General features: G+C 34.5%; 1 protein-coding gene across 2 annotated transcripts; it reads left to right on the forward strand.

Moving 5' to 3' along the window:
• Positions 1 to 9,395: 9,395 nt before the first annotated feature.
• On the forward strand, positions 9,396 to 11,169 carry LOC120148873 (protein SHI RELATED SEQUENCE 5-like). Of its 2 annotated transcripts, XM_039161872.1 has the most exons (3): positions 9,396 to 10,034; positions 10,068 to 10,163; positions 10,579 to 11,169. In XM_039161872.1, the coding sequence occupies exons 1-3, from the start codon at positions 9,608 to 9,610 to the stop codon at positions 10,932 to 10,934; spliced, it is 879 nt and encodes a 292-aa protein (XP_039017803.1). In that variant the 5' UTR covers positions 9,396 to 9,607; the 3' UTR covers positions 10,935 to 11,169. The 2 variants fall into 2 exon arrangements, with proteins under 2 accessions (XP_039017803.1, XP_039017802.1); XM_039161871.1 differs by having other exon boundaries at positions 9,396 to 10,163.
• The last annotated feature ends 14,150 nt before the right edge of the window (positions 11,170 to 25,319 follow it).

The raw sequence follows: 25,319 nt of genomic DNA on the forward strand, positions 1-25,319 counted from the left end.
ATATTTTTAGAAAAATTCAACCCTATCAGGTCAAATCAGGTCGAAACCTATTGGATTTGGGTTAAATTATCATCCCTAACTGAAACTTAATAAAACGATAACATAAGTAACCAAAACTTAGGAGTTAAAATAAAATTTAAACCATTTTACTAACGGGTCACGTCATCAAACTAATGTCATTCAACATCCAAGTGACCAAAACTTATGTTTTTTTTAATTTAGCAAGCAAAATTGTACAAATATGAAAGGAAAGTGACTAAAACTTATTTCATGTATTATCTACGTGAAAATGATGTAATTTTAATTTTATATATTTACTGTACCATGTCAGTAAACCGTAAAATGTTTAATGACCGATAAACTTTAATGATCGTATCTTAATTAAAACGAAACGAAACTGACTAGTTTTTTTAAAATTTGATAAGGAAAATTTTATAAAACTCAAATGAAAATTAACATTTATGTAGTTTACCCAAAAAAAAATACACGAGACGTGGGAGAAAAAGAATCACGGAATTAATTAATTAATTATCAAGAAAACATTTTAATTTAGTAAAAATACTACTCCTTCCGTCCCATAATAAAAACTGTCTCTTGTTGATTTTTAAAAAATAAAATTTTTAAACTTTAACCTTGATTATTTTATATATTTTAAATAATTAAATTTTATAAAACATATATTTAAAACTACTTAATTGAAAGTTTTTAAAATATATTTTTACATATTTTTATGAATTATAAATTTTAAATAATAATTAGTCATAATTTTAAAAAATTAACTCAAAAACAATTAATAATAGACCGTTTTTATGTGATAGATGGAGTATATTTACAATATTTTAATAGTAAATGGTTGATAATTTATGCGTGTAGATATCAATCAATTAAATTCAGTAAAAAAGGGAAAAGAAAATCAATCTCAATTACAGGAAAGGTCAGTGAAGGTACATGCGGATTTTCTGCTGTGGGGGACGAATAATGGAGGCGATATTTCTCGATCTAACACCTTTTGTAAAAGTGCGGCCTTTGTAATGCGTTTTACGTTGATTTGACGTCACGTGGGGTAAGACGCCCCCTGCAATGCGCCTTATGCTAATATGGTATACACGTGTGTAAAGCGCAACCTTGGGGGCGCGCCTTAGGCCACCTAGGAGTATAGTGCAAGGCAGGGGGCGCTCCTTACCTTTAACACAATTATTAGGCGCGGAACAGGGGTCGTGCCTTAGTTTTATCTGATATAATTATGTAAGGCGTGGTGCAGGTACATCGTCTTATAGCTTTTTCTGGCTATAAATACCCTTTCCCCGGGGTAACTCCTTACATCTCCTCTCGATTTAAAAAAATTAATACAACAATCCAACAATCTTCTCATATTTAATTCAGAAGTTCGTGCGAGCTTTCGTTATAAGGTAATTTTGTGATAAATATTTTTTATTATATTTATTATTTATTATGATTATTTGAAAAAATATTATACTAATTGTTGTCAATTAATTTCTGTGTTTGTAAAATTAGAAAGCGAGAATATACGTTGAAATAGTTTTGCGGTACATGTAATAATATAAAATTATATTATTTAAATTATTTACGTTTATGTGTAAAAATTTTATTGTGTTATATTTTCGTTCATATATTATTTATTTAATCAGCATTGTTTCAGTTTTTTTTGTAGATATAATATTGCCGCACTTTTAAACTCAAAGAATTGTGCGACTTTCAGCTATTGTTTATTATGATGGAGAAATTCGAGAAGATGAAACCGGCGTTATTTTCGTATCAAATAAGTGTGTTAAAATATCATTGAAGATAAACATAACTCTTGAGGAGCTGATATCGAAGATTTCGAGGAAGATTCATGTTGGAAGTAGTAGAAGAATATCGTCGTTGCAGTACAAATTTCCAATATCATTGTTGCCATTAACTTATACAACGTTCGAACTTTTGAACAATGATGATGTTGAAATGATGGTTGAAGCTCAAAGTAATTATTCAGACGCTGATATTAAGATGTATACAAATTTTATTCAAGTGTGTGATGTTCGTGGTCAATCATTAAGCTCCCACTATGGGTTGGCTGAACAAGTTGATCAAGTTGACAGCCCGACGACAGTAATGTGTAATGATTTTAATGCTATAATGGGCATTCATCCGCAACTCCTTACGATATGTACCAAGGTGGGTCGACGAACAATCTGTATGGCAACATAGCGTCCAGTTCAAGGGGAAGACATTCATCTGCAAATCCCTTTGACCTTAATATGAAGATGCCATCGACGCAACAATCTGTGCAGTTTCCATTTGACACGATGGCTTCAAGCTCCAGGGGGAGGCATTCGACTGCGAGCTTTTTCGATCTGAATGTCGATATGCCTTCTAGTTCAAGGGGAAGGCGTGCAAGTAGTAGGTTCTTCGACCTAAATGTGGTGCGGATATGCCTCATCTGGGTGACTATGGATATTACTCATCAATAAATAATGGTGAGTTATATTTAGGCTTGGAGTTTTCAAGCAAAGAAGAAGCGATGATGGCTATAAAAAATTACAATATCTGTAATTCTGTTCAATCGAGAGTCGACCGCTCCACGACAGAAAAATACGTATGCTACTGTGCCCGATACGAAAATGGATGCAATTGGATGGTTCGAGTATCGAAGAGGAAGAAGAAAAACAACAGATGGGAACTAACAGTATACAACGGTCCTCACACATGTGCTAGAGGGGTCAACCAAGATCATCCCAACTTGGACTCTGAAGTGATATGCCAACCCATCATGCCCATGGTAAAAGCAAGCTCTCATATAGTTGTTGCTATGTTGATTTCAGCTATACAATCGCAGTATGGGTACATTGTCTCCTATAAAAAAGCTTGGTTAGCAAAACAAAATGCCATTGTCAAACTTCATGGCGAATGAGATGCATCTTGCAACGAACTTCCAGGCTGGTGCGGAGGTTGAATCATGGAACAATTATAGACTTCGAAACCTCCTATGTATACCATAATGATCGAGTTCTCCGCGATCGATTCCAATTCTACCGGGTTTTTTGGGCTTACCCACAGTGCGTTAATGCTGTCAAATACTGTAAGCCTGTGGTCCAGATCGAGGGGACTTTCTTGTATGGAAAATACAAGCAATTTTTATTATTGGCAGTTGTCCAAGATGACAATCGCAACATTCTTCCAGTTGCTTTTGCTCTTGTCGAAGGAGAAGATACAGATTCTTGGGATTTTTTTCTCAGAAATTTACGTGCACATGTTATCATGAGGGAAAAATCTGTGTCATTTCATATCACGGAGCTGGGATCAAAGCAGCAATGGATTCTTTGGGTCCAATGTGGAAACCACCCTTTGTCCAACATAGGTATTGTCTCTGACACATTGATGCGAACTACCATGGAAGTTACAATAAGAATGATGAACGTCAATTACTTGTGCGCATGGGTAAGTGAAACTGATGTAGTTTGTTTTCTTTCGATCCTTTTGATCATGTTAGTAAGTTATACATTTTTTATCAGGTTACGAACTACTTCCTCGAATCTTTGAATCAATGCTTCAAGATTTACAGGCGAAGAACGAGGAAGGATACGATTACATCAGCCTCATTGATAAAGAAATGTGGACGAACGCATATGATGGTGGATATCGATATGGACACATGACGACCAACTTGGCAGAGACAATCAATTCAACCTTAAAGGGTGCACGTCACTTACCTGTAGCGGCTTTGGTAAAGACCACATATTTTCGTTTGGGGCATTTTTTGCGAAGCTCGGGGTACAAGCTCAAACCTGGATGCAAGGCAGTCATGTATATCACCCTATATTAGTTGCAGATCTACATAAAAAAATTGTTGTATCAAATGGGATGTCTGTAACAAGTTTCTCTAGAAGGCATGAAATATTTCGTGTCACAGAGTTGCCGCGACCTCTTCAAGGGATTGAAGCTGTGTCGTTAAGAGTAAATCTAAGGGATAGAACATGCGACTGCGGGTTTTTTCATGCTCTGAAATATCCATGCTCTCATGTGATAGCAGTTTGCTCGCATACACGTTAAGACTATAACCATTTTGTGGATCGCGTATACCCTACTATATGAAGTTGTTAAGGTATATGAATTTGAGCTCCCCCCATAGGTAATGACAAAGACCTTGATGAGGTTCAAGATTGGCTTCCGATTGTACCAAATCCAAGTTTATTGAAAGAGTGTGGCCGTCTAAAATCCAATCGAATTCATTGCGATATGGATATTCGAGAAAGATCTAGACAAGACAGAAGATGTGGGCATTGTAGAAACCCAAGACACACAAGAAAAACATGTCCACTTATGTTGTCATCAAGTAACAATTGATGAGAAAATGATGTAGTTGTTTATCAATTAATAATTATTGTAATTTAATTTTCATTTACTTAAAGTTAATGTTATTCAATAACCGCTGATGAAGATTAAAAAAATGATACAATTATACGAGATTTGACGTTGGCGTTATATTAACAAATAACTGATATTAACGATACAATAAGTATTAAATGATAAATGATAACCAAATTATAATAACTAAAATTAAATGGTAATAAACAAAATTAAGCAAAATAAATTAACAAAAAGTCCAACAAATTTATCAAAATAAATTAAAATAAATCCAACCATATTAATGAATTAAAGTAAGTATTAAATGATAAATAAAAAAATTACAATAAAAAGATCCAATAAGCAATTACAATAAAAAGTACTAAATACAAATATAATAAAAAAAACAAAATCTATCGATGCCTGCGAAGCGAATGTGTTCCGCAAGGCGGTGGCTGTCGGTCTCGAGAAGGATTTCTTCATATCACTGGTTGTGACTCCTCGCTGTCATCATCATCATCGTTGTCGTCCTTGTCGTCGTCGTCGTCTTGAGCAGCTAAATTTTGTTGATGAGGAACTGATGACGATGAAGCACCTCCATATAATAAGGACCCTGGAGGTGTATGACTGACTATCCCACCGGCCTGCGAAAACTGGGAAAACTCATAAAACCCCCAGACATCGCTGAGTGTGAAAACTGTACATGAGGTGTCTGTACTGCGGCCATGGGTGATGAGGCTGAACCCGCCAAATATCTAGCATATGAACCCCAAGTCGGATCTACAAACATAGACCCATAATAGCCTCTAGGAGGGGTCATAAAACTCTGTGAAGGTGGCGGCGGCAGGGTCATAAAACCAGGTGAAGGACGACGACATATGGTAATGGAAAGGCGGTGACGACATCATATATGGCTACGGTATGTATGTCGCTGCAGACGGTGGCTGTTGTGCAGGTCCTGCTGGTACAGTTGATGATGAACCAGAAGCACCTGCTCTCCGTCCACGAGTCGGGGGATGATGGTGTTGTGTGTTGTGCAGGTCCTGCTGGTACAGTTGATGATGAACCAGAAGCACCTGCTCTCCGTCCACGAGTCGGGGGATGATGGTGTTGTGTTGGAGAACGTCTCTGTCGACCTCATGGAAAGGTCCGCCCTCATGCATCATCGGGAAGCAGAAACAATTTCCCGTTTCTGTTGAACCACTCAAAATAAGTCCACGAGTCGGGGGATGATGGTGTTGTGTTGGAGAACGTCTCTGTCGACCTCATGGAAAGGTCCGCCCTCATGCATCATCGGGAAGCAGAAACAATTTCCCGTTTCTGTTGAACCACTCATAATAATCATCACCACGTCAAGTCAGCCAATCTCTGTATCGGTCTTGCCGCGTCTATCTGTGGCATGCAAGTCGTCCATATTGCGAGGTGCTTTCGGAATTAGTTGAAAACAACCAAATTGCCAGAGCACGAGATCAGTGGAGTGCCACTCTACGGTCGCATAACATATCAAAGGGACCATCGCCATCCAAACATCTGATAGGCCCCTCAACTCACGTGGGATCACCGTCCTCACATCATCATTAGAATATGACATCCATTCAAACTAAAACAAAATATATATATATATATTTTTTATCAAAATAATAATCTAATTATATAACTATAATCTAAAATCGATTTTTAAACATTTAAATTAATACATGTGTGCCAGCCTTCTGATCAATGAGGACCCTAATTTTTTCTAAATCATCAGGTAGCTCATGCTGATTTTTCCTATCAGTAGACCACCTATTCAAGAAAAAAATTATTATACGCTATATAAAATGATTAATATACGAAATCAGTTTTATAATTACCTCAAGAGTAGAGGAAATACAAATGAGTTCTTCACAACGGGACATAAAAAGGGCAATCGATACCATGCCCAAGACTGCAGCAAGAGGAGACATCCGCCGATAGCATTTCTTCTGTAGTTAGTGGCTCGACACATCTCCCTGTACAATAAAGCCAAAACTGCCGAGCCCCAACTGAGTGATCCGGCCAGACGAAAGTTGACAAGATGTCGCAACCACATACAGTGAACTTGGTTGCGTGATTTGTCCGACATCAACAACCCTCCTATCAGCTGTAGTATGCATGCCCGTGCATACATTTTAACTTCATCATTTGACGCGTCGTCGCTCAACTCCCAAAAATTGGCATCTAACCAATTTAACGGTATCCGACCACCGTTAAAACTTTCCGGGACACGTCCTAGATTATCCTGACACAAAGCAGTCCAGGAACCCCGCGCGATCCCCGATATCACATCTCCATCCACCAAAAGCCCCAGGTGCATAGCAACATCCTCAAGTATAATCGTGCACTCTCCGCACGGAAGATGAAATGTGTGGGTCTCCGGCATCCACTGCTCTACTAAGGTAGAAATAAGGTCTGGTTCTATCTTACAGTGACCCTAATATATACCTATGTAACCGAATCCAGCCTATACTAAATACGGCAAGACACGACTAGGTATCACTAACTTAAGATTCCTAATAAATGGATCTAATACACGGTCCTTCTTCTAAAATTAAATAATTACAAAAAGTAATTCTTAATCTAATAATCATGCATTAAATAAATCAACAAATAATTACTAATAATTTAAATTAAATTAAAACGTTAAAATGTTACCGTATCAGCAAAGTGTCGAGATATATGATTTCCATCCAAGCGAAGTAGACCGTCTTCCATTTTATATATGCAAAAAAATTAATTAAATAAAATATTAAATAAATTAAATACAAAATATTAAAAATATAATAAAATATTCCTTAGACAGAGATTATAAGAGTATTTGAGAGAAGTTGAGAGAATTTGGTGTGATGAAAATGATTGAGGATGTGAGTATTTATAAGGAGGGGTTGGATGTAAAACGTCGGGGTAGTTTGGTAATTATACCCAAGGCGCGACTCAGGGGGCGCGTCTTACTGACGCGTGGCAGATTATGGGATAAGGCGCGGCCCCTGCACCGCGATATACCCCTGTACACACGTGTATACCATGTTAGCATAAGACGTGCTGCAAGGGGCGCGCCTTACCCGACGTGACGCCAAATCAGCGTAAAACGCGTTGCAGGGGCCGCACCTTTCTGCAAAGAATGTTAGATCGAGAAATATAATCTGAACGGTGTCTGATCGGAAAATATAATGTTCAACGGTAATATATCGGAAAAATCGCCAATAATGGAAAGCTGATGCCGCGCCACGTGGAAGAAAGTGGATCCATACGATGAAACTACAATGGCAGAGATTCGACGCTTTACTCGATTAGATTCATTGAAACTGGAAGAGAACTGTAGGGAACTGCTTTCTTCTCCTCTTCTCTCTTACACTATCCGACAAAAAGTAGAGATTTATAGCAGGGTTTTGGTCAATTTCTTGTTTAAGTCTCTCTATTATGTTAAATTTTATATTTTAATTCCTTTATTTTATTTTTAAGAATGTATTTATACATCATAATTAATTATTACTTAACAATTATACTCTAATGTAATGATTAATATTTTGAATTATTTAGATTTTTTATTAAGTATAATTTAATTATATATGTTACGTTTTATTATACAAATTATGATTATATAGTTATATAAATTTAAATAATTTTAGTTATTATAAAAAATAATCTTACTAAAACATTTTTGAAATTGTTTAAGTCCTTATTGAACAATAAAATTATCAGGGTTATTTTTTTTTATAAATTATAGGAGTGTTCATGATCGATCAACCATATTTTTTAATCTAAATGGTTGATTAATTGTTATAATCTTTACTAAATTTTATTAATCGTAACCTAACAATTAAAAAATGATTAACATTTATTAACGGTTTGATTACAAGTTAATTTGTAGCCTATTACAATTTTTTCATATGTTTAATGTGCTAATTTAAATTATGATGAATATTATAAATATAAAAAAATAACAATAGAATATTTATGTATTTGATTATGAAATAAAACTAACTTTTTAGTGTTTTCATTTTTAAAGAAAAAATAATAATAAATTTATTATTATGGTTTATTTTTAAAGAAAATTGAAAAGTTCTAAGTTAAATTTGTTGAGTTTTAAATATTTTTCATTAATCATACACTAAATATATATTCAGAATGTCAAAAAGGAGTGAAATATAAAGTTTATGGTCTAACGATTAATGGTGACAACGACCAATGTTGATCGACGATGATAACATTTATGGTGGTAAGAGATGACAATGATGAGATACTTATAAAGTTCAAGGTTTAAATTGATATTTTATCTCTAGTTTAATGAAGGGGTGTTCAATTGGTCCGTTCATCGAACCGACCTAATCGAACTGGCTAAAAATTATTAACCGATTTTTTACCTTTAACTATTAACCGAATCAAAATTTTCAACTGAACTGAACAAAGTTTGGTCTATTCGATCGGTTAACCGATAAAAATTAAAATTAATTGACCGATTAACTACAAAATCAATTATTTCATTTTAATCGATTAATGAACACCCCTAGTTTAATAGTCAAAATGATATTTCACCTGAAGCTCAAGGTAATGTCATGTCATGGAACTATCGAAAAGTGATTAAAATATATGTTTATGAATTTTGTAAGAAAAAGTGTAAAAACATGAAAATAAATTGACCAAAACAATAGTTTACCCTTGTTATAATTGAGAAGGGTTGAAGCCTTGCTTGAAGGAGAGAGTGAGGTGGTTTTTACATAAATGAGTGAAGACTGGAGGGCAGTTCTCATGGCGGCGTTGCAGGGGTTTAAATTCCGTGCCATTATTGCTAGGAATTGAAGGGATAGAGAAAGCAAAAGGGAAAGGACCAAATCCAAGGCTAAACCATCCTTGTTTCCTTTATTTTATTTTTACCCTAAAAGAAAATCTCAACAATTTTTCACTTTTAACCTCTAAATCCCCCCCCCCCCCCAAAGATTGTTCAAGAAAACAGGCTCTGTACTTAAAAAATCTAGCCACTCCAGAGGTCAGACAGAGCAGAAACAACAAAGGTGAGGTCAAAACGAAACCCCCAACAAACACTTATAGACTAACAGTGGCCTTTAAAAACCCACCAGAAAAAGTTTCTACCATTGAAACACATAAAGACCCTCAAGGAAAATCCAAAAACCAGCTCAGCACACTAGTGATCTGGGTGGGGTTGAGAGGGGGACACTAAATAGGGTGTTTCTGCTATGGATTTTTGGCCCAAATTGAGGAGGATTTCAGATTTCGTGTATAACAAATGGCTGGCTTCTTCTATCTAGGTGGACGAGAAGGGGTAGCAGCAGCAGCTGCAACAAACAAACAAGAAGGAGAAGATAAAGAAGAGAGTCTGTATTTGTATAGGAACGATGAGATCTACAACAGCAACAAAGGGTTTGAGATATGGCCTCAGTATTATTACCAACAACAGCAAAACGTAAGCAACTACTCGTTTGGAGCGGGACCTAGTCGAAGAACCACTGGGTTTAACTTATCCGATGAGTCGTCTTTTAGATCGGCTGGGCTCACGGTTATGAGGCAAGGAGGGATGAACTGCCAGGATTGTGGGAACCAAGCTAAGAAAGACTGTGAACATTTGAGGTGCAGGACTTGTTGCAAAAGCCGAGGGTTTCAGTGCCAAACGCACGTTAAGAGTACTTGGATTCCCGCGGCTAAAAGGCGGGAGAGGCAACAGCAGCTCGCAGCTTTGCAACAAGAAGGGCAACAACAGTTTCGAGGAGAGATCCCGAAAAGGCAGAGAGAGAATCAAGGTGTTCCCTCTCTTGCCTGTACTCGTTTATCCCCCACCACATCAGGTAAATCTTGTAGTTTACAATACAAACAAAGACAGCCAAAACAAAAACAGATGAAAAATCAAAGCGGGATTGATGGGTTCTTTAAAGAAATGTTGGATATAGGTCTAGGATTGTGGATTTTCAAGAACCCTGTGTTGCTAACTTAAGCAAGACAAACTTTAATTTCTTGTAATATTTTTGAGGAATCGATATCATTTGCGTGTGAGCTAGTCCACCTCCATAGCCACCCAACCCACCTACTTGCTACTTCTCCTTTTTCTTTTCTTCCTTTTTCCATTATTTCTGCCACTATTTGCTTGAAAAACTGACGAAGAATTCCCATAATATTCGGAAATAATTCAAATCAAGCCTCTCTTTCTTTCTGCTCTTCGTTTCGTTTCATTTTATTTAAGTTTTTACACCATGAAAAAATTAGGGTTGGAACTGGGCCAATTCCCTCCCGAAGTGAGTTCACAAGCAGTGTTTCGCTGTGTGAAAGTAAGCGCAATGGACGACGTAGACGAGGAGTTCGCTTATCAAACGGCCGTTAGTATCGCCGGGCATGTGTTCAAAGGAATTCTCTACGATCAAGGACCTGAAAATCGTTACAGCGGTGGCGGTGAAAGCTCTCAGCAACTTAATCTCATAACAGCAGCAGCAGCAGCTGCCACGGCAACCCCAGTTTCTACTTCGAGCAATCCAGGCACAAATATGCTGGACCCTTCGGTCTACCCAGCTCCACTTAACGCTTTCATTGCTGGTACGCAGTTCTTCCCACCTCCAAGGTCTTGATTTACGCCATGTTTCTCTTTCTCTCTCTATCGGAGGAGACATTTCCTTTTAACAGAAACCTTTCACTTGTCAGATTCATCGTTATCATTGGTATTTTTCGCTAGCTACTAGTATGTTAAATGTTAACATCCACCGAACTAGACAGCATACAATTTAAATGAGAATAGAAACTGAAGATGCATATGATATGGGGGATGTTGGTTTTTCTTTTCGAATTTCAATAATTATTTTTATACGATAGATAAGTAGTACTAGTAGTAAACTTTATTTTATTTTTATGTTTTTCGATTTGAGTGTACTTAGTGTAGCATGTGGATGTGTGCTTCTTCTTCTTTTGTTTCTAGCTTTGTTGGGTTGTTGATTGATCTTCAATTTGCTTGCTTTCTGGCTGTTGTTGAACTCGAAGCCACTTTTTCCCATTTAGCCGTTTGGTAGCACAAAAATGGGACGAGAAAAAATAGGGTTCGTGTAGGGCAGAAACGAAGAGTTCTCAAAACCCCTTTTCATTAATTTTTAAACCTCTCTAAATATAGAAAAAGAAAGAAAGAAAGAAGGTGCAAGATGCAGCTTTACTAGTATTTCATGCATTGGCAAATCTCCCTATTTTCCTTTTTGACAGATAATGTACGTATTTATACGTGTATTCATCAACTTTCATACGCATAAATATATTAAGCATGAAAAAAAATCAGACAACAGCTTGAATAGACGTGCATGGGTTGTGCGACCCTCTAATGGAAATCATACCTTTGCTCATTAGCCGATAAATTTATTGCTTCTCTGCAAACATATGCATGTGATTTATGTTATATTTAGTCTGAGATTGATGATGTAGGCTAAGGTACGCAAGGTGTTATTGGATATGTATAGAGATGCTTCTGTTTGCTAGGCTTGTCGAATTATCACATGGGGTGGAGAAACTGAAATATGAAGTAACTTTCCTAAGTTTTGTAGCTTCTGATTCTAAAACATGGGCTCTGATCACTCAATCTCGAAGATTTTGCACCTTTTTTAAGCGACCAACTCTTTTAACTGGGTGTTGTTTTCGTTCCTCTTAGTTTCATTATCTTTTGGAATTGGGGATTCTTCAAGATCATGAAACGAATAATGGCTAGCGTTGCCCCCCTTGCCGTTGCTAATATCTAGAAATAGGAGAAATAATTATAATGTCGGTGAAACAAATGTTACTTGTAAAAGTTTGTAGGGCTTTATAGCGGATAACCAATATTAGTATGAATTTCATGTAGGGTTTTATAGAGGATAACCAATATTAGTATGAATGCCAATGGAATAAATGCACTTATAGCCCTACTTGACCTAGATGCACCTTTTCTTCCATATATTTCCGTAGATCCCAATGATGTAGGTCACATTCTGACGATGGAGAAAATGTTTACAAATATTGAAATTTGATTTTATATTGTTGAACAAATGAGGCATTTCAATGGTAAAAGGGAGCTTTAATCTCCTTAGAAGTGTCAGGTTCGAAAAACTACTATAAGTTATATATGTGTAGTTAATGACTTAAAAAATTTACACTACATGATAATAATTCCAAGCTATTAAAACATGGTTTTTGAATGAAAACAAATAGTAGACAACATCGGTAGTTCAAAAGTTGTTTTGCTCCACAATTGTGGATGCTGCATCATTTCCATTAGCATGAAATATAGAAGTGCAATTTACTTTGCCATGTCTCTTCGTCATTAAGCGAAAATATCGCATAAATCGACAGTTTTTACCAAGTTCGCTTTATTTCTCACTTTAAAGTTTCTTGTTTGATACGTCGGAACTAGTGTTTTTAACTTTCTCATTGATGATTATATAAAGGGAAGAACTAGGATAAAAAAACTATTACGCGTGAGATTTCTATCAGTGTTATCATTGACTATATAATTAACCTCTTCTTGTTCTATTATATAACTTAGACTAGAACATTATGGAAATCTAAATCCTCGTAATAGTATAAACAGCCTTGGTAAATCAAATTGTTTCTTAAATTCGGAATAGGGTTTCGAATGTTTTATAAAAATAATAACAATAAATTAACACAATTATGGTATATATGGGTTGGGGAAAGAATAGTATGTGGTATAATGATAAAATTAATACATAATTTTTCTAACTAGTAACTACTATGTGACATGCAGTGGTGGATTAAAGATTTAAAGTAAGCAACTGTCCATCCTAAAATCTAAATTTTCTTTGGATAATTATATATTTTAAATTGTGTCCACCTTGAAATTTAGTTGTGTCTATTATGTATAAAAATTTTATGTGATTAATATATATGTGTGCTCATCCTAAAAATATTATTGAATCCGTCACGGATGACATAATTTTTAAAAAATTATTGTATAATAATATTTTCATCTTTGAATAGTTTTTAATACAATATTACTATAAATAAGCATTAATGCATTTATTAGTGAAATTCAATTAGGCAAAGCAAGGTGAGACAATGTATGAAAGTTAATGTAACGGGCAGGGTGCCTCTCCTGCCTTAACCTTAGTAACACGAAATATTTATGATTAATGGTTTTAAATCCCAAGGCCATTTCGTAACCATAAAAGCTGCCAAACTTAGTTGATTATGTATCCTACAATTAATTTACCAATTCAATGCATTAGCATATAAAAAAATTTGATTTCGGCATATCTAGAAGTACCTACTCGTCATCAATTAATTACTCATTTTAATGCCTTCGAACCTAATTGATCTATATAACGGATACGTCTCTCCAATCCAACTTCATTATTGCTTCTATTATTACAATTTTCTAAAGAATTATATATAATCATAAATTTTAATCAAAATAATATATATATATATATATATATATTGAATAGTTTAGAGTAGCTATAAGAGATAATATTTGTTTAGAATTTTTTTGATATATAATAATACATATATTCTACAAATATAATTACTCAAATTTAAATCCTTTAAAACAATATTTCTTTTATTATTGAGTTCACCTTATAAATTCATACACATTTTTAATATATCACTATCATTATAAACAATATAACAACTTATTAATTTACTAACATGAAAGATATACTAAAAAAGATGTACGATAACCAGACATGTTTATTAGCAAGTGTAGCATGTGGTACCTCACAAGGGTTTAAAGTTTAAGGGGCTCGTAATTTGAAAAATAATTTGCTTACCTAGATACAATTATTTTCCTTTGACAAAATTTAACCAAAAAAACATTCTAATTTTTTTCTTATTATCTAAGAATTCAATTGTAATCAATTTTACTTAAAATATCACTAAATTTATGGTGTTTAATAGACAAAAAAAATCTTATTTATGTCCATTCAAGTTTCAATCTTCTTAAATTTTGACATTTTATCTTATTAGAAAATATTTTACAAATCTCCTTTTAAAAAATAGCACAAGGTTCTCATATCTAAATATATTTATTGTCGACTAATAGTCCCAAATTCAACGAATAATATTATGGTAAGGATAATTGACTAGTGTTTATTTTGTGCAACATTTTATGCTCAAATACTCATTGGTTGTTCATTATTATTGTTGATTTTGACCTTTTTACATGATTTATGTGCAGGACAATAACTTTTGAAAAATGTGTTTAAAAGACTTAAAAATTACACTTTTTGTTTTGGAATCAAGGTTGGAACAATGGACATGAAATTGAGCATGAAATTGGGCAGGAAATGCGGACATGGCAGTGAGTCAACAACTTTTAGAAAATATAGTCAACATCCAGTCAACTATTCTAGAAGATGGATGGACGATTGGAGCATTTCAAGCATTTTAAATTCAAGTTTAGGAATTATCTTTTTAGAATTTATCTTTTGTATTTTCTTATGATTATTTTTAGCATTTCTAGGGTTTCCAAAGGCTATAAATATCCTCTTTGGGTGAGCCTAAAGAATCATCAATCGAATCTTGAAGTTCTTTATTTATGTTTTATAAAATTTATTTCTTTTTTCTCTTACTCACATTTTCTTTATTTTTACTTTAAAACTTTTATTTTTAATATGCTAAGTATGACTTTTGTTATGCTTAGCCAACTTTCTTTTAAACCGATGGTCAAAGCAATGATTCAATTCCAACGTGAAAGTTTAAAAAGTACTTGAATAACTTCGGAAATCTCTCTCGATTTATTGCGCTTATTTTCAAAAATCAAAACAATCTTCAAAACCAAAGATTGACCTTGGTCAGGATGTTGTTGCGATTAACCGTATGAGAGGAATGATCAACTTATTGAAAGAACATTCGACTTACACTTAGCAAATTGATTCCTAAGAGAGAAATTGAGATCGAAATATGTTATTATTGAAACAACATAATTCGAGTTGGTCTTTTACAAACTCAACTGGATCTTGGTCTACAACAATTGATGTTGATTAGATTGATTTCCAAAACCGGGATCAAAGGTTGCACTTTGGTATTTGGTATACAAAGCATAGTCACAATGATTGATCCTTGTAGAAAAGTAACCGACGTGAATCCCGAATTAAAAAACCATTTTCGATGATCCGAGGAAATTGAATCAAAGCGACAACCCAAGGATGATTTTACCATTTTGAATTTTTTTAATCCTCTTCTTAATCATCTTTCACCTTTCTTTTTAATCATCTTTACTCTTGTTTTTATTTTACTTTTATTCTCTTCATCTACAAACCCCCTCATTTTACTTAAACATTGCTCCATTTACCTCTAGGCTAAGATATTAAATCAAGAATAAATCAGGGAGTTCTCTTAGTCTATGTGAGATCGACCCTTACTTCTCATTTACTGCATTTAATTTCTTTTAAATATTATTTGAAAAGAAATGAATTATTTTAACACGAAAAACGACGCGTGTCAATAATATACAACATTTTTTTAAAGAAGCTATATGAGTAGCATCCAAACGTTTATTTTAATAAGCCTTCCAAAAAAAAACTTTTGTTTTATTTAATAGTATAATCAGTTACAGATGCATTAGGTCTTTAGGAGAAAAGTTATTTTTATTATTTAAAAAATATAAAAAAATAATTAATCAATTAAAGAGAAGGGAAAAAATATAAAAATTTATACATCCAATATTTTAAAAAATATATATATTAAAATTTTTAAATTTCTATCTTTTGAAAAATTTTAAATCCTACACTAAATATAATTATGAATTGGATTAATCAAACTCATATTTAGAGGTTATAAATTAATCATTAGGATCTGATCTATTTATCAACTAATTCAAATCAAGTACTATAGAGACAAAAGAAATCCTCTCAATTTAATTTATTCTATTTACAAACACTAAAATTTAAACCTTTAACATTATTCAAAAGATCTATTCAAAAGATCTAATATGTTATGTCATTATTCAAACTATTTGTTGCTTAATTTGGTGGGACGGTGGAACTTCTCTAACATTGATTCTAGCGAATGACACTAGCCGGACATGACATTAACATGTGGGCCGCTGCATGGTTGATACGACTTGAAATTGGTCAACTCTCATCATCATAAATTAGATCCAATCGGAGGATATGGTACCAAATTCTTCATTGACAAGACATCGTTTCCCCACAGAGCCAGGAAAAAAATGATTATAATAAGATATGCCTGAACATTTTTTTAATCTCGTTTGTATTATTTTAATTTTAAATCGGAGAAAGTAACAAACATCCTATATAAAAATCTACACTATTTTTTTTTCTTAAAAGACATTAATTTAACTTTTTTTTTCCTTTAATTTTGTTTAATCGGCGATGACATCAATTTTAATGTTGATTATCGCCGTCAGTTATTTTTTTTTTAGTTTTTTTAATAAGAATGATTATATATTTGTGACATGTTCTTTACCTTTATGACACGTTTATCTCTTATTTTGTAACATTTTTTCTTTACTTTTTGGTAACTTTCGGTTTTTTTCATTGTTTTTTTTATCTTTTTTCTCAGGGTTGTATTTGATATCGTCATGACTGATCAAGATGACAATTAATTGTTATCATGATGATTTCCCTGCTTTGGACCCATAATTGATTTGGATACGCGTTTTGTGTTCGTAGATAGTTTTTTAATGTCGCTTTACTCTAATTTGTGATTTATCAGTTATTTTTTAGTAGTTTCATCCTATTTTATGGTTCGTTTATCGATACAATCAGATTTATTCGTGTCTTTATTTTATTTGAATTTTTTGGTTATATTTTTTAACCTTTTCCTTCTTTGGTCATTATGATCTAGGTGGCTAGTTTTTGTCTCAATGGTAATGGGAAAATATCATAATTATATTTTAAGTTTATGGTTATGCTTATAAATCTTCATTGTAATTTTGAATATTTTTTATTTTTAATAAAACTAGCGAATTTCTTAAAAAAAACAAACAGCCTATATAAAGCATAACTTCATAGTTCATACCCCTTCTATTAATTTGGATGCATGTGTCTTAGTGTTCCCTTTGGAGTGTAGGATGGATGAATTGATCAATGATTATTGACCCTAATCACAAGTTTTTGTCTTAAATCAGAAAAGATGCTTTGTTTGCTTTTCAACATGTTTGAGGGAGAAGACATATGATAGGTAGGGCATAGCTGTACGCATTTTGAGTAAAACGAAAAGGCCCATTAACTGACCAAAGCTAACAACAACATTGGGGGTAAGTATAAGTAATCACTGATCGTCAAGACCCACAATACTGCTATGTTTCGCTATGGAAACTTCCGTAATTATTGAATCCACTGCAACAAAAAAGAGTCGGTCCCTATTTATCCTAAAAACAAAGGGCCGGTACTGTCCAAAACGGTAGGGCGAAATATAGGGTTGTGAAGTGTGAACTGAGGGTTTTGGCGTATGACGTATCGTCGCAAGCGGCATGCGAATCTACTGCTGGTATCTTGCCTTCTTGGCTGCGTTGCTGTGAATTTGTGGTCCAATAACTCAGTTTTTGTTTCACGAGGAAGGCATATCGTTGGGATTTTCTATGAAGAAAAAGATAGTCGAGCCTGCTATCTGTTTGCATATAAAGCTAAGCTTATTGCTTGCCCTGCAGACTACAGCAACGCCAGCTACTCCAACATTAGCCTGAGGATTCGATAAGCAAAGTCCGCCATGCTTCTTTTTGCTTAGGTTCATCTTTACCACCAACCATTAACCTAGCCTAAAAGATAAAGCATACCTTAAATTCGATATATTTTATTCTTCTTTCAATCCTTCCACATTTAAGTTTGAACATTATCAACTCATTTAACATAAATGAAAATCACATTTTCTAGGGGTGATAGAGGTAGTTGTATCTCCTTGAAGTTTTAAATTCTCATATAGTAATACTTGTATTTTCTAATTTAATTTTACATCTTTAATTTTTTAATATAATTTATTAAAATTTGGCATCCCCTAATACTAAGGAGTTGGACAACTCCAATCGCAATGCATATGGATAAATACACAAGTCGAGATTGAAGATATTAATTTTTTATCCATATTATTATTATTATTATTATTATTATTATTATTATTATTAATTTATATTAAATATATTAAATACATATAAATTACAAACCAATTACAATTCAACCGGCCCAGTTACAAACCAACTGAAACCGGTCCAAATCCAACCGGAAACCCTAAATATTTGGGTTTCCAGTTAGGGTTTCCTAACCCTAATCATCCTCAGCCGCCTCATCACAACCGTTGGATCTGGCACGATCCAACGGTCCACATGGTTCCAGAGAGAAACCCTAGGGTTTGATACCCTAGGGCCACGCGGCGCCGCCCCAGCTTCCACGCGGCTGCCGACAGTCTTCTCGCCGCCTCCGCCGCTGCCACGTCCCGAATGAAGGCTCCAGAAGATCATACCAGCCGTCCACGCCATGGCTACTCGGTGAGTCACCACTGGTAGTCCGGTGACTCACCGAGAGCCCTTCTTCGGACCGGTCCGACGGCTACAACGGTGGTGGCTATAAAAGCCACCATCCCACCTGAAAAAAAAAACGGAGAGAAACAGAAAGAAGAGACAGAAACAGAAAAAAAATACAGAGAAAAAAAAAGACAACAAACTAGTACCAAAGATCTCAGCAGCAAAGAACCAGAAGAAAAAAGAGAGAAAAAGGAAGAAGAGACTTACCGAGGAAAGATACACCACCACCGGAGTAACCACGCGCCTCCACGCTCCACAGCAAACCTTCGCAAACCGAAGGTATTTTTCAAGATTTGCTCCGATTAGGAGCTGTTTAACGAAAAATAACATCGGAACCGTCCTTAGGACGGTCCGATCTATATATTAGTGTAAAGAAAAATTTTTCCGGCCACCGGATGCGGTGGCCGGCGGTGATGGTCACGGCGGCAGACGGTTGCCGTCCGGTGAGGGAAGCTAGAGAGAAGGCAGAGAGTTTTAAAACTCTCTCTGCTAGAGAGAGAAAAAAAAAGAAATGAAATGGCTGGCCCTTCGGGCCAGCCGGTTTGGACTATTTATAGTCCTTCCCGAACGACGTCGTTTCGGGAAGGACTATACGCGTAATTATGAAATAGTTAAACCCCGTCCGCAGTCCTCCGGATTTGTAAAATTTACATTTTAGTCACTAAATTAAATTTATAATATTCTTAATTTGGTCTTCGAATTTTAATTTAATTTATTTTAGTCCTTCATATTAAAATAATATATTTAGGATAAATTACAGATTTGATCCATTAATTTCCATAAATAATTTTTTAATCCCTAGTTTATATTTTTAATTTATTTTATTATAAAATTCGAATTTTAGATAATTTTATTTTAGTCACTAAATCATTAAATCAGAAAATAACATATTTGATCCCCATAATTTTGATTAATTATGAATTAGACTTTTAATTTTATTTTTACTTTAATTTAGTCATTTATTTTATATGTTTTCTTTTATTTTATTGTTTTTTAAATATATTGTTTTAATAGTATTTTTATTTTTATGAATAAATATTTTTATATATTCATAAATATATATATAATAAATAGTAATTTTTAAATATTTATCTTAATAAAAAGAAGAAAAGGACAGTCTTAATACAACTGGATGTCCTATTCTGATATTTTAAAATTAAAAATTAAATAATATTATTTATCAATATCAAAGAAAAGAGCTGTCTTAAGGCACCTAGAAGTTCTTTTTGGATATTTTTAAATAAATAAATATTTTTTATATAATTTTGAAAATAATAAAAATTAAATATATTTTTTTGAATTTTTAAATTTAAATAATAGAGACAATTTATAATTAAAAAGTACCAATTTTGGGCGTTGTAGGGGTGCTAATCCTTCCCTAAACGTAACCGACCACGAATCCCTTTTTATTAAAAAGAACGAATTTTTGGTTATAAAACGCAGATCAGTTCATTTTTTTTATTAGTGTTTTCTTTAAAACTCTTTTAAAAAATAATTTTTAGGTATTCGACCTACCTGACCCAAAAGGCCGATGGCGACTCTCAAATTATTTTCAAAAATTATTTATTAACATCAATTTCCCCGCCAAAATAAATATTTCGTGCCCGGACGAAAACCGGTTACGACAGCTTGGCGACTCTGCTGGGGACTGGTCAAACTTTTAAAAATCAATTATAAATTGTCTCTATTAATTAAAAATTAAAAGTTAATATATTTAATTTTTAATTCTTTCTTTTCAAATTTTTATTTATTTATTATTATAATATTTATATGTTTTATTTTATTTGTAAGTATTTTATTTCATTATTTATTTTTCAGTCAAAGGTTTGAGCATTTCTCCTCACACACAACACTTGCATTGCATAACATAAAGCTCTATAATTGAGTTGTCCCTTTTAAGTGGGAGTGAAAGCGACGTCTTCGTGAGAATTTATTCTCCGTGTCAGACCTAGCAAATAACTTCCGGGGTTCATATGCTCTATGTCTTCGTGAGAATTTATTCTCCGTGTCAGATATAGAGAAATGTATCCCCTCGAATTGAACTCGATCCACTTTAGTCTGTAATGGATTAGGATTGAGGGTTAGCAACCCAAGGGGGCACTAACAAGGACAATTCGGGTACCTTTATTCTTAGATCTGAAACCTTGCATATAAAAAACCTTAGAAACTCTTCCAATCCAAAGTCATGCCGAAATTTTGTCCAAAATAGGTGTACACACAGGAGAAATGAATTATGTCTTTCATGTTAGTTTATTTATTTTCTTTAAATTACATGTTTATTTAAATTATTTAAATTTAGAAAAGCATGTTTAAATGAAGAATATTTATGTAAAATTTCTTTATTATGTAAACTAATTTATTTTCTTTTTTGTGTGTTCTTTATTTTTCTGTTTGCATTGCATCATACAGGATAAAAGACATTGATCCTTGTGTTAATTGTCTCATTGGAAAGCCTTCATCTATGGATAAAAAGTGTTCAAGTCAAATAATTCTAAACTCAGAAGTAAGACAGTGGGCTGAGGATTTACAAAGACAAGAAGGAAACAGTCTGCAGGATGATTATGTATCTGACTTGGCCAGTTATGCTTCAGTTTCACTAAAAAGAAATGATATGCAAGATTTGCGAAGCATTTGGGAAAGTTGGGATTCAAACAAAAAATTGCAGTTTTATCAGACTTACGGAGACATCCCATATCTGCTCTATGTAGAAGTTGATGATGAATTACTCCGAGCCTTAGTTCAATTCTGGAATCCAGGGTACAATTGCTTCACTTTCAATAAGGAGGACTTGGTCCCTACTATTGAAGAATACACAACTTTGCTACATACCGAAGGGGCTTTGGAGAATCGAATCTATTCAAAGTCGATTAAAACTCAACCCTTCCGAGTTAAATTAGCAAAAATTGCCGGAGTACGAGAAGAATGGGTAGCATCCCGTACAAAACAAAAAGGTGAAAGCGAAGGCATTGCTTGGACCAACATCAGAGAACTTATTCAGAGCCATCCAGATATTAAAGTACGATTCGATCTATTTGCTCTGGGTATATATGGCATGGTCATCTTCCCAAAAGTATTGGGATATATTGAAGCTGCAGTGGTAGACTTGTTTGAACAGCTACCGAAGAAGATTAATCCTGTTTCTGCAATCCTAGCAGAAACCTTCAGATCGTTAAATGCTTGCAGAAGGCTAGGAGGTGGACGATTCTCAGGGTGTACTCAGTTGTTATATGTTTGGATCCGTAGTCATTTCTGGAGAACAGAAAAGGTTTCATACCAACGCTTTAATACGGATTATTCACCATTAAAAGAATTTCTAGAGCAGGAATGGCCGAAAGAAATTAAGAAAGATATGTGGATTAATGCCTTTCGAAATCTGCAAAGCAATGACGTTGTTTGGCGCGCCCCGTGGCAAATCCAAAGAGAATTCCTTTACAGGTGTGGTGATTACAACTGGATAATGCTGCTCGGATTATGGGGAGGAATTGGATATGCACCACTTCTGGTTATAAGACAGTATGAAGGTCGTCAATTTGTACCTGTCACTGCTGGACTACAGTCGTCTGAGTTCGCATTCCACAGCAAAAATTATAAAAGAAATATCATGGAAGCCGTTACAGCTTGGAAAACAACTTTTTGTATCCGAGCTAAAGCAGCAAAAGAAATGCTAACTCCTGATTACGAAGATTGGAGATCTGTCAGAAAAAACGAAAATATTCCTCTACCAGATCAAAATGAGGATATCTCTATGGAAGATCGCATTAAGGTGGTTCCATCAGAGATTGAAATCTTGAGAGCTGAGTTTGAAGCAGAAAGAGATGGCTGGTCGAAAGAATTAGAGCAAATGAGACAAGATAAAGCTATGTTGGGGGTTGACATTGACTTTCATTCATCACAATGTGCAATGTTGAGAAAAGATAAAGAAAAAGGTGAGGATGAGTACAGAGCCTTACAGAAAGATTACCAGGAGTTATACAAATCCCGAAAAGCATCAGGACCCAGCCAATCAATGGTACAGATGACCAGAGAATTGAACATTGAGAAAAGACAAGTTGAAGATCTAAAAGGGAAGAATAGCCGTCTACTCAAAAGCCTGGAAAAAGGAAAGCAAAAAATGGAAGATTTCGAGGTTGACAGAAGAGAGCGAATTATAAAACACAAGGCTGAACACCGCGAGATCATGAATGAAATGCAAAGAGAAAGGGATCGAGCCAAAGATTTAGAAGAGATGAAGAATGACATATTTGAAGGCGAGAAAAATAGCATGTTCAAGGGATTTGAATCTGAAATGAACCAGTTGATTGCTGAGCTTGAAGTCAGAGGTCAAAAGATGGAAGAATCCAATGTTGAAAAAGAAAAATGGGAGCTAGAAAGAAAAAATTTCAACACCAGACTTGAGGTAGAACAAGAAATGGCTAGCAATTGGATGCAAAGATGCAGAAACAAAGATGTTCAAATCCAGAAGCTTAATCAAAGAATGCAAGAAGCACGAACAAAACTTGAAGAGGATCTGGATCAGTCTAGAAACAAAAACTCAGAGTTTAATGCTTACATTTTGCAACTTGAAGAATCATTGTTTCAAGAAAAGGTTCGTCTAGGACCTAATGATCTCAAAGAAAGTAATGAGGAAAATGCTTCACTGCGAAGACGCATTAGAGATCTTGAAAAAATTCTGCACAATTGCCAAGTCAGAATCACTGAGTTAGAGCAAACTCTTGAAGGAACAAATGAACAATGGCAAAAGTCAACTGAGTTTTATGTTGAAAGAAGTGAAGAAAGAAGTAATATGGTGTTCGAGGCCATGGTACAAATGAGCGAAGTTGCCAGATATGTTGGGGAACTAGCTGTTGAAGCCAAAATAATTGAGCATCAAGTTGATCCAGTTTCTAGATGTGGAAAGAAGGTGTCATGGTTAATGAAAGAAATTATAGAGCTTAATAGGAAAGCTACGCCTTATCTGTAGTTATGAACTATTATAAAGAAACTTTTGTATGCCGATGAAAGTTGTTCTATGACAGTTAACTTTTTGGGATCAATGTTTTTACATACATGCATACATTCATCATTCATTTCACAATTTTCGCTATGAATTATTATTTATTAAGTTAAAATTCATTAATTAAAATTTGAAAAAATAATATTAAAAGATTTTTCAATCGCAGTTACTCTGGCCAAAAGAGAAATACTACATCACTACAGTACTAGACAAGCTACTAAGAGAATTATGGAGGATAAAATACAGCGTATTGAGGAACAGCATCATAAAGAACAAGAAGAAATGAGAATGAAGTTGGAAAAAATTGAAGCCAGTATTGCAAATTCAGAAGACAGTATGATGAAGAAGATAGAGGACATGTTTAAAAGGCAGGCTATCAGTGGAAAAATGCATGAAAATCCTGTATCTTTCGATCAAGAACCCATATATCCTCTAGGTTTTTCACCAGAACCAATTTATCACTCTGGTACTACCCCTATACAAATCAATGCTCGTACATCTGCATTACAAGAAGCTAAACCACATGAGGATCAACAAGTAGATCCTGCATCTTCAAGCAAAAATCCGCTTATATCCGATGTGAAAATAGGGGATCTTAATACTGAGCATTTGATCCCAGATTTGAATGAGCTGAATGAGAAACAAAAAGTAAATGAAGAACTGACCAGACAGATCAAGAACTTAGAAGAACGAATGAAATCAGTAGAAATAACTGAATCATTCTATGGATTTGATGCTAGTGAGTTGAGTTTGGTTCCAGACCTAATCCTCCCTATCAAGTTCAAAGCTCCCGAATTTGATAAATATAACGGTACTACATGCCCTTCATCCCACATTACTATGTTTTGTCGAAGAATGGCAGGATATGTGAAGGACGAAAAATTGTTAATTCACTGCTTCCAGGATAGTTTGACAGGACCGGCTTTAAAATGGTATACTCAATTGACCAAAGCCAACATTAGATCCTGGAAAGATTTAGCTAAAGCATTTTTAGAGCAGTACCGCCATGTGACAGACATGGTCCCTGATAGATGGACTCTCCAAAACCTGGAGAAAAAGAATAATGAAACATTCAGACAGTATGCCCAGAGATGGCGTGACACTGCGGCCCAAGTTCAACCACCTTTGTCAGAAAAAGAGGCCACAGTGATGTTTGTCCATACATTGAAGGCTCCTTATTTAAACCATCTAATGGGGAATGCAACCAGAAATTTTGCGGATTTGGTCATTTCTGGAGAATTAATTGAAAATGTCTTGAAAAGTGGCAAGATTGAATCAAGTGATGGGTCTAGTTCCAAAAGACCTACGTACCGGAAAAAGGAGAATGAAGTCAACAATGCCAATTCTTACAGCAAGGATTCATCGAAAAGTGTTACAATAACCCAGCCAAGGGTTAAGAAAGAGGAAACAAACACTAATCGAGCAGAGTCCAGAGGATCTCGAAAAGAAAACGAAAGGTTGTCTTTTACACCTTTACCAGTACCATATGCAGAGGTCTATGATTCG

Source organism: Hibiscus syriacus, unplaced genomic scaffold (assembly GCF_006381635.1).
Source record: "Hibiscus syriacus cultivar Baekdansim isolate YM2019G1 unplaced genomic scaffold, ASM638163v2 tig00002759_pilon, whole genome shotgun sequence".
Taxonomy (NCBI): domain Eukaryota; kingdom Viridiplantae; phylum Streptophyta; class Magnoliopsida; order Malvales; family Malvaceae; genus Hibiscus; species Hibiscus syriacus.

Coding starts and splice junctions, on each gene's coding strand:
- LOC120148873 (XM_039161871.1), top strand. CDS start 9,608: ATGGCTGGCTTCTTCTATCTAGGTGGACGAGAAGGGGTAGCAGCAGCA. Junction 10,164..10,578: donor TTTATCCCCCACCACATCAG/GTAAATCTTGTA, acceptor TGAAAAAATTAG/GGTTGGAACTGGGCCAATTC.